This window comes from Sorex araneus, chromosome 8 (assembly GCF_027595985.1).
Source record: "Sorex araneus isolate mSorAra2 chromosome 8, mSorAra2.pri, whole genome shotgun sequence".
NCBI classification, from domain to species: Eukaryota; Metazoa; Chordata; class Mammalia; order Eulipotyphla; family Soricidae; genus Sorex; species Sorex araneus.
In genome coordinates, this window is record NC_073309.1 from 17,287 (window position 1) to 32,357 (window position 15,071).

The following is a 15,071-nucleotide window of genomic DNA, read 5'->3' on the forward strand; positions in this document are numbered from 1 at the left end:
GTCACCTGGGTGGTATTGGGTTCAAGTGTACAGATCTCAGGAAGGAAGAAGGAGTCACCTTGGAGAAGGAGGAGTGCTATATAATACAAAAAGATAAGTTTAAGAAGTGGACTTCATGTGGGTTCTTTAGCTTTCTGACTTCCAGCTCTCCTCTCTGCTGTACCCCAACATTCAAAGGATTTAGTTTCTACCTTTGGAACCAAGGCAACAACCCACGGTCACCAACTATCTTTGGCTTGGCAGTCCCCAGTCCCCAGTTTATGCTTGAAGCTTCAACTTCTCTTCACTCTCTTCCCTGTGGATTTCTGGGGAAATCACCTCAACATATTTTCATACATTTGCACCAGATTTTATTTATTCCCCAAATAAAATTTTGGGGAAAAAAATGGCAGCTCAATGAGTCCTTGAGCACTTCAGATCCAGTTTTCTTGGCATGGGAAGCCCTTTCTTGAGCAGCATAAACAAACCCAGCACTGTCCCACATCCCTTCTCCTCAAGGCTCAAGTTTGCTTTCAAATTCACAGCAAGGATTGGAGGTATGACCTCATCCTAGCAGAAACTTTGATTCCCTTGCTTTAAATATGTAACTGTTTTGCTCCCCCATGACAAATAACTTGGTATAAGTTGTATGTGAAAGGGGACTATTCTTCATCTCAATGGAATTAAGTGCCCCGAATACCCGCTGTCCTAGGACAGGCGCCTGCACGCCGTTGCAGTATATTTACAGCATCCAGCAGAGGGCAGAGTGTGATTGGAAAACTCCCTGGTTTCTTGCTCCTTGGAAAATGGAAGTATTTGCTACCAACTCTGCCTAATAGTTCTCTCACCACAGAGGAGTGAATGAGTAAAAGCTAGAGACTTCTGGCTGGGGACTTAAAAATCAAGGAGAGATACACCCAATAATAGGTTCTGTAGACAGTACCCTTGGTGTCAGCTTGTGGGTGTGGATCCTACTGACTGTAATCGCTTCACAAACATATCAAGTTCCAAGTAGACTATGGACAGAAGCTTTTTTTGAATTTTTTCATTCATTAGTGGGTAAGCAGGAAGCTGCCTCAGAGGTTGCTGGAAACTTATTTTTTGAGGAACATTGTAAACAAGTGTCAATTAAGGACATCTTGGTCCCTAGGACCTTTGTAATAACTGGCTTCAATTGTTTTGGCAACCATAAAAGGACCTATGTGGTCCCTGTTTGGGCAAAATGACAGGTCTGGAAGAAGAAGTGGTATGATGTGCCTGACATAGCTGGGTTTCTTGATCCCTTCTCGTTACACTGTAAGGTGCTTTCTCAGCTTGGTGGAATTCATTCCTCACGATCCTGTGAGGCAGGAGCTTTTCCCACAAGGGCCAAGGACCAGGAATGTGGCTTGGTGGTAAAATGCATGTCTTATGTGTGTGAGACCTGGGTTCCAGCACCTGAAAAAACCAACCAAACAACCAGACCAGAAACAGTAAAGTGATCACCCAGAATCAGGCAGTGACAGAGCTGGTGTGTCCCCATCTGAGTCTAGGACTCCCCAGGGGCAATGTGCATGCTGTGCCCTTTATCGGGGTAGCCAGTGGGTGATGGGGCTGCAGTAGGAGTAAGGAAAGCAAAACTCCTTTTTTATATGCCCAGAGGTGAAAGGCTCTGAAGACATCAACAGGATTAAAAAGTAGGGTACTTGTTATAGTCACTAACGAGAATGTTGAAGGAGATTTGACAGGGAGCTTTGGGGTGCAAAGGAGAATACCACTTCACAAAGGGATTTGGTGATAGCTTCATGCGGAGGGACAGTGGAATGAGACCCCCCTTGGAAGTCCAGCCCCAACGGAGCCCCAAAGGATAGGCTGAACAAGGTGGGAGAGAGGAGGAAGGAAGCCTGTTGGAGTGTGGTCAGGAAAGTGGAGGTGGGTGGGAGATGGGCTGACGACCCAGTGCTCCCCATGATGCTGTGGCAAGGGCTTCCCTGAAAGTCCACATTGAGATTCAGCAACACACACACATGCTTCTGTCAGAGCAAATGAGCCATTATTTTTTTTTTTTAACTTTTAGCTCATCATTCCTGGCCTCCATGATTCCCAAAGGGAGACCCAGCTGCCAAATCTCTTTTTATTCTGATATCTCCCGGGTTCCTCCATCTGTTTTGGATCAGGGTAAAAATCGCATCCTCACCCCTGCCAAAACCAAGCCTTACATCTTTTTCGACCAGACTGGCACTCAGACACCAGGAGTAAGATCAGGGGCAGGCCAGGGCTTTGGGATGAACTAAGAGTGAGGAAAAAGAGAATCTGGCTACATTGAGTGGGAAGGAAAATTTAGGGTGTGTGAGGGGTTGCGTGAGGGGGTGCTGTAGCTATAGTTTGTCCACAAGTGGAGGAAAGAGACAATCTTTCCATCTTCATAAATTGACCAAATATATTTTGATCTCTTCAAAGAATGGAATACCCCGAATTCAATGAAATAATGATATAAAACCATATTCACTGAGCTAAAGTGAGGCTTAACCTACATTGTTGAGAGAAAAAATAGACTAAAATCATACAGTATTCTCATTTTAATTTGAAAAGTTAATAGCTCAATGTACACCAAACGTACAATGTACAATAGCTCCATGCTTGTTAATATGGGTGCATAGATAAAAAGGTTTGAAGACTCCAAAGCAGAACATTAACAATGGTTATATCTGGATGGATTGCAGTGATTTGATACTTTCCTTCTCTTGTTGATAAGCTTTCCAGGGGCTGGAGATGTGGTGCAGGGGCCCTCTGCTTCCCAACCAGACAGCCTGTCTGCTCCTGCCACCAAGCCTCTCTCCTCTCCTCCAGCCAGCCTGTGCCTCCCTGTCTCAAGGCCTTGGCACTGCGTTTTCTTTGCTAAGACTCCTTCCCACACAAGGCCTTAGCTGCCGCTCCTTCCTCAGTGGTCAGCATCACTTCAGTGCAGAATGCTGCCCTCAAGACTCCCTGGAGGCTCTCTTGTCCCAGCCACAACTCACCCTGAGCTCGGGTCAGTCTCTCCCCTACAGAACACCATTCCAACCCAAAATTAGTCTCTACACCAGCTTGTCATTCCAAAGATGTGGATTGGGTAGGCCAGTTCCTCTGTGTTTGTCTTAAGATACAGCTGCTCAGGTAATATTTAATGAATGACAAAAAAACACCTTTTTATACTGTCCTCATTTTGTAACTGCATTAATCCTTACTTTGAGGGAAGGAAAACTAAAATAATTTTCTTCTGAAATCATAATACAGCACTCCTCGAATATAAGATTTGGGAATGTTGAATTACTTCTATTTATGTATTTGGCATTGAAAGATTAAAATTAGGGCTGGAGCGATAGCACAGCGGGTAGGGCGTTTGCCTTGCACGCGGCCGACCTGGGTTCGATCCCCAGCATCCCATATGGTCCCCTGAGCACCGCCAGGGGTAATTCCTGAGTGCAGAGCCAGGAGTAACCCCTGTGCAGAGCCAGGTGTGACCCAAAAAGCAAAAAAAAAAAAAAAAAGACTAAAATTATTCTCATTTGGGAAAAAGGGGGGCGGAATGAAGGTAAGGCACTTCCCTGTGGCGAGAAGAGAAGTGAAATGTGCTGAGCGGGAAGTTTGAGTCTGATGACCAGAACTACTCCTGCTCAGCTGCCATTTCCCTTAGCTGTGTGACTCTGGACAAGTGACTCTACCCCTCTGAGTTTCACATCACATCTGCTCATTATAGGAAATGTACTTGCAAAGTTCAGCACAGAGTGAAGACTAAACAAGCAGAGCCTAGTAGTTAGCTTTCCCAGAGCCAAGCACAGCGAGTGTCAAAGATGAATCCTCCACAGCTACTCACCTAGTGTTTAGACCAGCATAACCTGAAGCTTATCTTCAAAAACTTCTGGAAAGTAGGAACATTATTTTGCTCCCTGCCACAATCCCAGTTAGGGATGCCACCTTAATTCATTAAAGTTTCAATAAATATTCTTGAATAGGTATTAAGAAGGTCATGAACCTTGTAAGATTCTCAGCAGTAACACTCAATTTTCTTAGACTACATTGTTGGAGAAAATCATTATTGTTGTTTATATAAGCACATATATTTTATATATATATATGTATGTGTGTGTGTGTGTGTGAGATCTCTCCCTGTCTCAGGTTTTAGAGTCAGGTTTTTATGGGTGAAACCTGTAAAAATAGGAACTGGAATTTTGAACCTAACAATTCTGAATTTTGAGAGTTTGAGAAGCAGTGCCGAGCAAGTGGGAAGGGCCAAGGGTAACTGTGTGTGTGAAGGTATTTTTTTTTCTATTTCATTAGACACTCTAGAATTAACTACTCCTTCAAGAATTTTGTCCTGGAAGACCTCTAAAACTAGAATAAAAATAAACTTAATTCTGATTCTATACCTAACTGCCTTTTAAAAACATTGGCTGCACTGGGAATAAATTTGGAGCTCACTGGAACCTGGGAACATGGACAGAATTATTATTGGCTCAGTCCTCAACTCTCCTGCTTTGTTTTAGAGAAACTGTGATCTGGTCTTAGCTGGTCAGCGAGCACAGGGTCAGCAGCCCGGTGTCCCGAGGAGGGAGGGAGGTGAAAGTGGCGGGCTTGCTAAGGCTGCCCCCTGATAGCACAGAGTCCCAGCTCATTCTTGACCAGTCAGTGCTGGAGAGGAGTGGTGACATCATCACTCGCCACCACACCCACCTCAAACTTAACCTCCCGATTCCAGGGAGTCCAGCTGCCTGTGTGTCAGTTTTCACTGAACTTGCCTGAGTGTTGTTGAGAAAGGTTCTGTTTTGATTTCGGGGCACAGGGCAGTGGCCCTCAGTCCTAGCACACTAGATCCCAAAGGCCTTGTGAAAATCTGGCTTGCTGGTTTTCAGCATCAGAGCCCCTTTGATCTCTGCTTCACAAGGGGTTGGCTTCCTGTTGGCCTTTCTAACAACCTTCCAAAGGTTGTGAGACTGATTAATAACAACATTTGGAGAACCATGATATAACAACTTCTTGATGAACACTGTGTTGTTTAACACTTATTCTACTATTGAAAAAATATTGAAGATAAATCCGCATATAAAATTAACTATTGTAGAGTGAATAATTCAGGAAGTTGGTATATCCACAATGGTCTAAAACCTCTTTCTATTGCCAAAACATTCCCATCATACCAAAGGAAAATAATACAAAGGTTTTCCCCATTCACTCCCTTTCTGTGGGCCTAGCAGACACTTGTGTGATTTCTTCTGCCTATAGAATAATTGTGTTTGAACGCCCTGTTTGGCTGGGGCTTCGATGACCGCTTCAGTCTCAACAGAATCGAAGGCCTTCTTTATGTCGATGAACGTTAGGCAGAGCGGCATCTTGAACTCTCGAGAAACTTCAATGAGTTTGGTCACTGTGTGGATATGGTCTATCTTGCTGAATCCCCTTCGGAACTCGGCTTGCCTGCATGGTTGTCCTTTGTCTAGTGTTCTGCCTATTCTATTCAGGATGACACGAGTGAACAACTTGTAGACGACAGACAGCAGACAGATTGGTTGCCAATGTCATGGATGTCTCCCTTCTTGTATAACAGAACGGTCCTACTGGTTTTCCACTGAGATGGAACCTTGCATTCAGACAGGTAGCGTGTGAAGAGTCGAGCCAGTGTATTGATGAGTACTGGCAGCAGATTCTTTAGGTATTCGGGTCTGACCTTGGCCGGACCAGGCGCTGTATGCGTCTTTACCAATGAAATGGCATGTCGGATTTCAGAAGGGAGGACGTTGGGAACGACATATCTATCCTGAGGAATTCGGTATGTGGCAGGTGGACATGGCTGTCAAAGAGATACGAGTAGAAGTCATGAATAATCCTCTCCACTGCCTTTCTGGAAGATGTGATAGATCCATCAGGATGTCGGGAGGCAGTCATCTTGGTCCTGTAGTTGGCGAAGGATAGGCAAACATTGCGAATACTTTTCCCGGTTTCTGCTGCACTGGCCAACACTGCTGCTCTTCTCTCTTTGAGGTCTTCCTTTATCGCATCTCTGCACAGCTTGTGAGCTCGGACGTTAGTTTGTGGTTGCTTGAGGCTCGCGCCAAACCACGTTGATGAATGAGCTCGAGAGTTTCTGAGGACAGGCGTTTGTTTGCGGCTTTCTCACCCTCGGCATTCTTCACACGGACATGGAGGTGCTGAACCAGTAGGTCGTATTCCTCGTCGATGTTGTCAAGGACGGCATCTTCCCACGTTGCTGCAGTAGTGCCAAAGAGCTCCCAGTTGGTGGTCATTCTGGGAGTTCTCTTCTTAGACTTAAATTTTGCAGACTTTTCTCCCCGCTCTGTGGAGTAGAATTTTGCACGAAGGAGACAGTAGTCCGATCCCGTTTGGAAGTTTGGGACAACTGCGACATCGGTCACTCAAAACCTTTGATTGAATATGATGTGGTCAATTTCATTGTGGAACTGTCCACCAGGAGACTCCCATGTCCAGCATTTAGATTCGACATTCTGGAACTGTGAGTTACCATGGATGGTCTTGGTCGACATGATTGATTCAGTTTCTCACCCTGATAGTTCCATTATAGGCCATGGGTCCCAATGTGGAGTTCTTTGGGCGACCTTCTCGGACCTATCTTGGCATTAAAATCACCAACAATGATCTTGTAGAAAGTGTGGTCTTCTTTATAGAACTTTTCCAGTTCCATGTAGGACCTCTCAATTTCTTCTTCATTGTAGTTGGAAGTTGGTGCATAGGCGACGAAAATAGAAACTGCAGACAGTGAGCCACATCTATTCAAGCATAATCGTACGATTTGGGTTGTTAGGCATTCGAATGAAAAATCCTCCGTGAGCTGTATTGTGGATTCACCACCAGGATCTCACCATTCTATGAGGAAGTGATCATTGATTTAAAGAGAGGGGTGCAGCAGGGTGATAACATTTCACTGAAACTCTTCAGTGCCACCCTCGAGAACATCATGTGACAACTGGCATGGGAAAGAATGGGAGTGAAGATAGACGGTCGGCAATTACACCACCTCCGCTTCGCTGATGACATAGTTCTCATAACACCAAACATTAGTCAAGTGGCACAAATGCTAGCCAACTTCGACCACGAGTGTGGAAAGGTCAGATTGCAGCTGAATCTCAACAAGATGATGTTCATGAAAAACAAACTGGTCCCTGAAGCTCCATTTGCTCTCAGTGGAACAAACATCTCCGAATGCAGCAGGTATGTGTACCTGGGTCGAGAAATCAACATGAGGAACGACTTGGTGCCAGAACTGTGCAGGAGGAAGAGAGCAGCGTGGAATGCCTTCAAGAGCATCGAAGAGGTGGTTAAGAGAATGAAGAACCTCTGATTCCAGGTACATCTTTTCGATTCCACTGTTCTTCCTGCACTATCATATGTCTCAGAGACCTGGACCCTATGCAAACAGGATGAGAACGCTATTAGGGTATCCCAAAGAGGAATCGAAAGAGCTATGCTAGGAGTATCACAACTCACTCAAGTGAGAGAAGGAATCCGGAGTTCTGACCTCCGTCAACAGTCAAGAATCAGGGACGCTGTCTCGTTTGCCAAGGCGTCAAAAATCAGATGGGCTGGACATGTAATGCGATTTAGAGAGGACTGATGGACTAGAGCTGTTACCAACTGGATTCCACGGGACGTCAGAAGACCGCGTGGCCGCCCAACAACTAGATGGTCAGATTTCTTTGTCAAATCCCTGAATGAACAATTTGAGGCTCTTCCTGTTCCTGGAGCGAGCAAATATCATTGGGCTGCACTAGCACGTGACAGGGACAAATGGATACGTTACTGACGCCCACTCAAGCAAATCGAAGATCAACGGGATGACACATGATACAAGTGAAGTGATAGAATAATTGAGTCCAGATATTTCACACACAGAAGTAATCGGGGTGGGGATCAAGACCATCTTATCTGGCTTGTTTCACTTAGCAGGATGTTCTTGAGTTGGCCCATGTTGTGGCTTGTGTCAGCACTTATTTCTTTATCACTGAATAGTAAACCATGAAACCAATGGATTAAAGGTGTCTTTTTCCATCCTGCTGATCTCTGCATTCTGTAGTTGCATTGTCAACTGACTTACTCAACCTCTGTATCTAATCATGAGAATAGCAGTTCCCACTAAGTAAGTTATTGTGAACACTAAGAGATAATGCAGGAAAACTGAAAGGCACAATTCAAGACATGTCATAAAGTCATAACATCTAGAAGATGTTCTTGGTATTATGGCCTTGTTTTATTCATTTATTTTCTGTAGGGTAACATTGGGTTTGTCCTTTTAGCCTTGCCGCAGGGAACTTGGTTTACCTGAAAGCAATGTCCTTTCTGTATGGACACAGGAAGACAGTTAATATTATAGTTTGTAACTTGGGAGCTGATTGACTCCAATAATATTTACTCCTGGGCAACTGCTTTCTCAACTCAGTTGCCCTTAGTTCCTAGCACCCCAAAAACATGGTTCTGACAAGGGGTGGAATGGACCCAGGGCAAGCTGTGAGCTACCCTGGCATTGAAATGGCCCAGGCCAAAGCACCACAATACTCAACTATAAGTTGAGTACATGGTCATAGACAAATGCTGTCATGATCCAAAAGTATCGACGAGATTAGGACCCTGCTGGGGTTAGGAAGACTAACCTGGCCTGAGGACTGTGGTCTGGAATATATAGTGAATGTCCTCAGGAAGAACCAAACTTTAAGTTTTGATAAATCTCTTACTGTGCTCATACAGAATGACATTGCTAGAAATATTAGAAGTAAATTTACTATAACTATTTAAGTGGATTACTAGCTGAGGAAGGAAGAAAGGGACACACCCTGGATGGGGTCCTGCCCTTAAGCCGATCTCCTAGTAATCTGGAGTAATCTCCTTAGATGAGATTTTGTTAATCTCCCGGAGGAGTGGTCTTACCCCTCTTTGTTGATTTGTTAATGTTCAACCCATCTTTGTTTCACCACCCTATGTGGTTGCTATATAAACTAAGACTGTAAGAGAAGTAGGGGAGAAGACACAGAAGCAGAGCACAAAGCTAAAGAGAATCAGGGAGTCATTGGAGCCAGAAGCAGGGGAAAGAAAGAGCATAAAGCGAGTCAGAAGAAAGAATCAGAGTCAGAGGTGAGAGCGAGAAGGGCTCCAGAGAGAGAAGCAGAAGGGCTCCAGAGAGAGATCGGAAGAGGAAAGATTGGAAGAGATCAGAGGAGAGACAACAGATGGAGAGAGGTCGGAAGAGACCAGAGGAGAGACTACAGAGACAAAGACAGAGATAGAGAGACAGACAGAAGAGAACACAGAGGCACACACAGAATCAGAGCACAGGGAGGAACCATCCGGATCCAGTCCATATACAGCAGCTCGAGAGCACTGAATGTGAGCAGAGAGAGAGAGCACTGCCCCGAGAGCCCGTGAATAACACACACACATCACCCACTTCTGCACGCACACTTTTGTATTTTTTACAATTTTCCCCTATTTTTATTAAAGTGTGGGGATTTAAAATATTTCTGATTGTACTTTTCATGAATATATCATTTCGACATCACACCCATTAACAAAGAACCTGCATCCCTCCACCAGTGTCCCTCTCAAATGTCCCCTCCCATATAATTTCAGTTCTGTAGACAAAGTCTCCAATTCTGATTATGTCATTTGATGTTCCCTGACTATGTTTTTCTTATATCCCACATGTGGAAAGAGATTTTTCTTAAGGAAGAGGTGACACCTACATATGATGATTAAAGCTAAAAATCCTAAAATTTCACAAACTTTTAAGTCAATGATAAGTTGAAAAAATTCTTTCAAAGTGTATCTTTCTCTTTTAGTAGGCATATAAATTCTAAAAATTAATAGTGTAAATAATTTTATGCTAGCACATTTAAAAATTTACATGAAATAGATAAATCTTACAAATACACAATGTAGTAAGAGAAGAGGAAAATTAAGAAAATTTTACATAGAAAATCTTTTTTGTTTTTAATTTTTTAAATTTTATCGAATCACTGTGAGATAGTTACAAGCTTTCATGTTTGGGTTACAATCTCACAATGATCGAACTCCCATTTCTCCACCAGTGCACATTCCCCACCACCAATATCCCTGGTATACCCTCCCCCCTTTCCCACCCTCTCCCTGCCTCTAAGGCAGACAGTTTTCCCCATACTCTCTCTATACTTTCGGGCATTATAGCTTGCAACACAGACACTGAGAGGTCATCATGTTTGGTGCATTATCTACTTTCGGCATGCATCTCCCATCCCAACTGGTTCCTCCAGCCATCATTTTCTTAGTGATCCCTTCTCTATTCCATCTGCCTTCTCCCTTCCGCTCATGAAGCAGTCTTTCAGATATGGGGCAATCCCCCTGGCCCTTGTATCTACCGTCCTTGGGTGTCAGCCTCATGTGATGCTACCCTACACTCCACAAATGAGTGCAGTCCCTCTATGTCTGTCCCTCTCTTTCTGACTCATTTCACTTAGCCTGATACTCTCTTACATGGAAAATCTTAATAGGCCTACAAAAGTATAAAAATGTGTTTTTTACTTAAAAGGGAATATAGGCTTTGTGTTATAAATATATACCAAGTGTCTATATTATAAGTAAAATATTGTAATAAATATATATGGATAAAAATTGACCAGACATAGAACATTCAATACAAATTATACATTGATGATTTATTAAAATGAGTAAAATTACTTAGTAAACTAGGAGTAAACATACCTTTATTAATCTAGTAGCAGGCAAACATATGCACCATGAGTGAATGTCATGCTTAATGACGTGCTGGAAAGTGTGTCCTGTCTTTTAAAGATGCTCCTTTAACACACTGCAAAACTGGCTCAAGACTATGAACTTTCTAAGCTATTGCCTAGCCATGAGGCTCTGTATCATTCTTTCTAATCTTAAAGATAATCTAGCTCGATAAAATATTCTTGGAGTGGTGTTCATTTTATTGAATTTTTTCTACTATGGACCTTCACTCTCTTCTCACTGATGGAGTCTTACGTGATAGTTCAGCTGTGAATCTTACGGACTTTTCTTTGTATGTTCCTGTCTTGATCTTGTTACTTTCAATATTCTGTCTCTATCTTTGAATTTTGCCACTTGGTTTATAATGAGTCTTAGGTCTTTCTATTTGGGTCTTTTTTGCTGGAACCCTTCTGGCCTCTTTGTTCTTGGTTGCTGCAGTCCTCAACTCTGGAAAACTCTTGTTATTTTGTTTTTTGGGCCACACCCAGAGATTCTCAGGTCTTACTCTTGGCTCTATGCTCAGGGACTCCTGATTCTCTGCTCAGGGGACCGTGTGGGGTACCAAGAACTGAACACGAGTTGAACACATGTAAGTCAAGTGCCCTACCCTCTGTGCTATCTCTATATTATCTCTGGGAAATTCGTAACTAGGATTTCTTTCATTTGCAGTTCTTCACTGATTTTTCTTCCTATTCTCAGGGACTCCAGTGATTCTTATACTGTTCCTCTTGCCCACACACTCTTGGCCACACACTGCCAGGGCACTACATTCTTGGCATTGAGTAGAAGTGTCTGCAGCATCTGTCAGGAAGGCAATGAGCACAGACAGGAAGTCCTGTCCTCTTAGAGAGAGGAGAGATTAACTGCGTATTAACTGTGAAACGTCTGACATCATGGAGCCAGCCCTCTAGGGACTCTTGTCCAGAAAGGATCTAAGTCTTATGCAATATTGGCCCCAAAGAACAGGAAGGGTCAAGAAATCTCTTACCAGAAACTGCTACTTTAAATTTACACAAAGAAAGTGATTTTGAAATTCCTATTATTTAAAAATAATTATTTCTATAATGCACGCTTTGTTAAACAATGTTAATGAAGAAAAAAATCTGTCTCTTGCCATCATTTCCAGAACTTTGCCAAAAATTTAGATTTCTTTTTATCTCTATCATTTATAACAAAATCACTTAAGGAGTCAAATTTGAGCCATTTCAGAATTGCAGACATGCAAAATCTTTATGCAAAACATTTGACCTGATTTGTCTTACTAATTAACAAAGAACCCTTCCTGAATGGCATGTTTCACCCGACAGCACATTTTTAATCAAAGCATAAATTGTAGCAAACCAAGGAATCCAAGGGAACCATGAAGTACCACCTCTACTGGAAGATGTGTGTACGTCAGCAGTAACACAGCAGGGTTCTGGTTGGAGGGGTGAGAGGCAATTTGTGGAAGAATGGGTGTCCTTCTGATATAATTACATCTCCTGCTGATAAAGGGCCACCAGGAGTTTACTGTGTCAGCTCTGAAGATCTGAAGATGCTGTGCAGAGGCTAATTAGTCCTAGTCTTTATTGCAGACTTGATCAGTCCTAGTCTTCCCAGCAGACACCAGGTGGCAAAGGCAGATCGGAAGAAAGTGACCATCTCTCTCCTCCCTGCTTCACATAAGCCACATGTGGGGGACCACCAACTTCTAAAGCATCAAGAGGCCTTCTTGGTTGTGTATTAGTCTGCTGCTTGTATAGGCTATTCTAAGGGAACTTGGAGAGAGTCCTTTTTGGTGTACATTGGCCCTAATATCGAGACTCTAATAGTTATGTGGATGCTTTTGAAAAGTCCCAGGACATGGTCACCAAGATTCACATTGGTCAAGTCATCATGTCCATCTACACAAACTTCAGAACAAGAACATTGTGATTGAGGCTTTGCATAGGGTTAAATTTAGGTGCCCTGGATACCAGAAGGTTTATATCTCTAAGAAGTCGGGCTTTACAGATTTAAATGCCAATGAACTTGAAGACATGATGGCTGAAAAGTGGCTCCCAGATGACTTTTGAATGTGAGTCTCTGGACAAATGGCAGGCCCTGCATTCCTAGGAGTCTCAGAGCTGCTTCTTCTGGCCACTCCCACCATACCAAGTCTTTGTTCCCACCCCATCCCACACCACCACAATCCTCCTCCTCCTCCTCCTCCTCCTCCTCCTCCTCCTCCTCCTCCTCCTCCTCCTCCTCCTCCTCCTCCTCCTCCTCCTCCTCCTTCTCTGGTGATGTTCAGGGCTTACTTCTGCCTCTACACTCAGGAACCACTCCTGGTGGGCTCAAAGGACCATATGGTGTGCTGAGGATCAAACCTAGGTTGATGGGTTCAAAGCAAGTGTTCTACTGACTATACTATCACTCTGGCCCTTATATCCTGCTCCTTAATTTTTTCTTAAAAATGGGAATGCTTACATAATGCTTAGTCTCATCTCTCCCTCTTCTTGGCACTTAGGGTCAGTGAATCTCCACATAGCTTATTGTCTGAGTACATTATGGTATATAGAAGCTTTCTCTAAGTCATATTCCTATACAAAGAAACTTTCAGTTCAGTAAAAAAACATTGTCCATTTTTTAAAAATCGACAAAATAAGTCTCTATACTTAAAACATTTTTTTGTTTATGTTTTTAAGTTCAATGGTAAAAATGCACAGCAATTTATGGCAACATGGATAGAACTAGAAGACATTTTAAATGATAAGCCAGACGAAGAAGGATAAACACAGGATAATATCACTTATATGTGGTATTTAGAATAACTTGGTGAGGAAATGCAATGTTTTAAAGGGAAGATACCCAAATCAACCTCGGCCCCCAAGTATAAGGAAGAGAAAGAAACAAAAAGATGGAGGGGAATGGGAGAAGAGACAGATAAGAAACAGAGGACTAAGGTACAAATGTGGTGTTAAGGAATAATAGAGTAAATATCCAAAATACAGAGTCAACAATGACGGGATCAAGAGACCCAAACTTTAACAAAGAAGAAGGTAGGCTGGGTGGGGTTGGTGGGGAAGAGAACCTGGGAATATTGATGGAGGAAGGTTGAGACTGGTGCTGGGATCAGTGCTGCAGTTTGCATGTCTACAATTCAACTATGGATAACTTTGTAAACCACGGTGCCTTAACAAAATTTAAAAAATAAAAATATATTTAAGAGCACAGCATAAGGATATTCAAATTTCTATCCCCAGAGAACATACTGTTCACATATCATAAAATCACTTTGTAAAACAGGAAGGATAGGCATATAATTGCTATAAATCCTGTAGATGGATTTATACACTGACCATTCTCAGTTGCTTCCAGATCGTAACAAAACCCTAACCCTAACCCTAACCCCAACCCCAACCCCAACCCTAACCCTAACCCTAACCCTAATGCTAACAACCCTAACCCTAACCCTAACCCTAACCCGAACCCTAACCCTAAACCCTAACCCTAACCCGAACCCGAACCCTAACCCGAACCCTAACCCTAACCCGAACCCGAACCCGAACCCGAACCCGAACCCGAACCCGAACCCTAACCCGAACCCGAACCCGAACCCTAACCCGAACCCGAACCCTAACCCGAACCCTAACCCGAACCCGAACCCTAACCCGAACCCGAACCCTAACCCGAACCCGAACCCGAACCCTAACCCTAGCCCTAGCCCTAGCCCTAGCCCTAACCCTAGCCCTAGCCCTAACCCTAACCCTAACCCGAACCCGAACCCTAACCCTAACCCTAACCCTAACCCTAACCCGAACCCTTGCTAACCCTAACCCTAACCCTCACCCTCACCCTCACCCTAAACCCTCACCCTCTCCCTCACCCTAACCCCTACCCTCACCCTCACCTTAACCCTCACCCTCACCTTAACCCTCACCCTAACCCCTACCCTCACCCTCATCCTCTCTCTCAACCTAACCCTAACCCTAACCTTAAACCCTAACCCTATTTGGTCTAAATGTACCTATTAATGGACACAGAGTGGCAAAATTGATTTGGAAAATGAATCCAACATTCTGCTGCCTACAAAAAACACAGCTAAACAGAGCAAACACAGACTCATTGTCAAAGTTGGAAAACAAATCTGCAAGCAAACAAATCCCTCAAAAAAGCCGGGGTGGCCATACTGGTATCCAACAACACAGATTTCTGGTTGAAAAAGATTAGAAGGGACAGTGAAGGCTATTTTCTACTCATCAAGGGATATGTACAGCAGGTAGAAATCACACTGCTAAACATGTACGCACCTAATGAGGGACTGGCTAAATACTTAAAACAACTGCTAACAAATTTTAACAAGGACATTGCTAGCAACACAA

General features: G+C 43.4%; 1 protein-coding gene across 1 annotated transcript in view; it reads left to right on the forward strand.

The window, feature by feature from the left end:
- Positions 1-3,526: 3,526 nt before the first annotated feature.
- Positions 3,527-15,071, forward strand: part of PRDM7 (PR/SET domain 7) — a 45,842-nt gene continuing 34,297 nt past the window's right edge. The window contains 1 exon segment of the mRNA XM_055145556.1: positions 3,527-3,532. Within this exon segment, the coding sequence (XP_055001531.1) occupies positions 3,527-3,532 (6 nt within the window).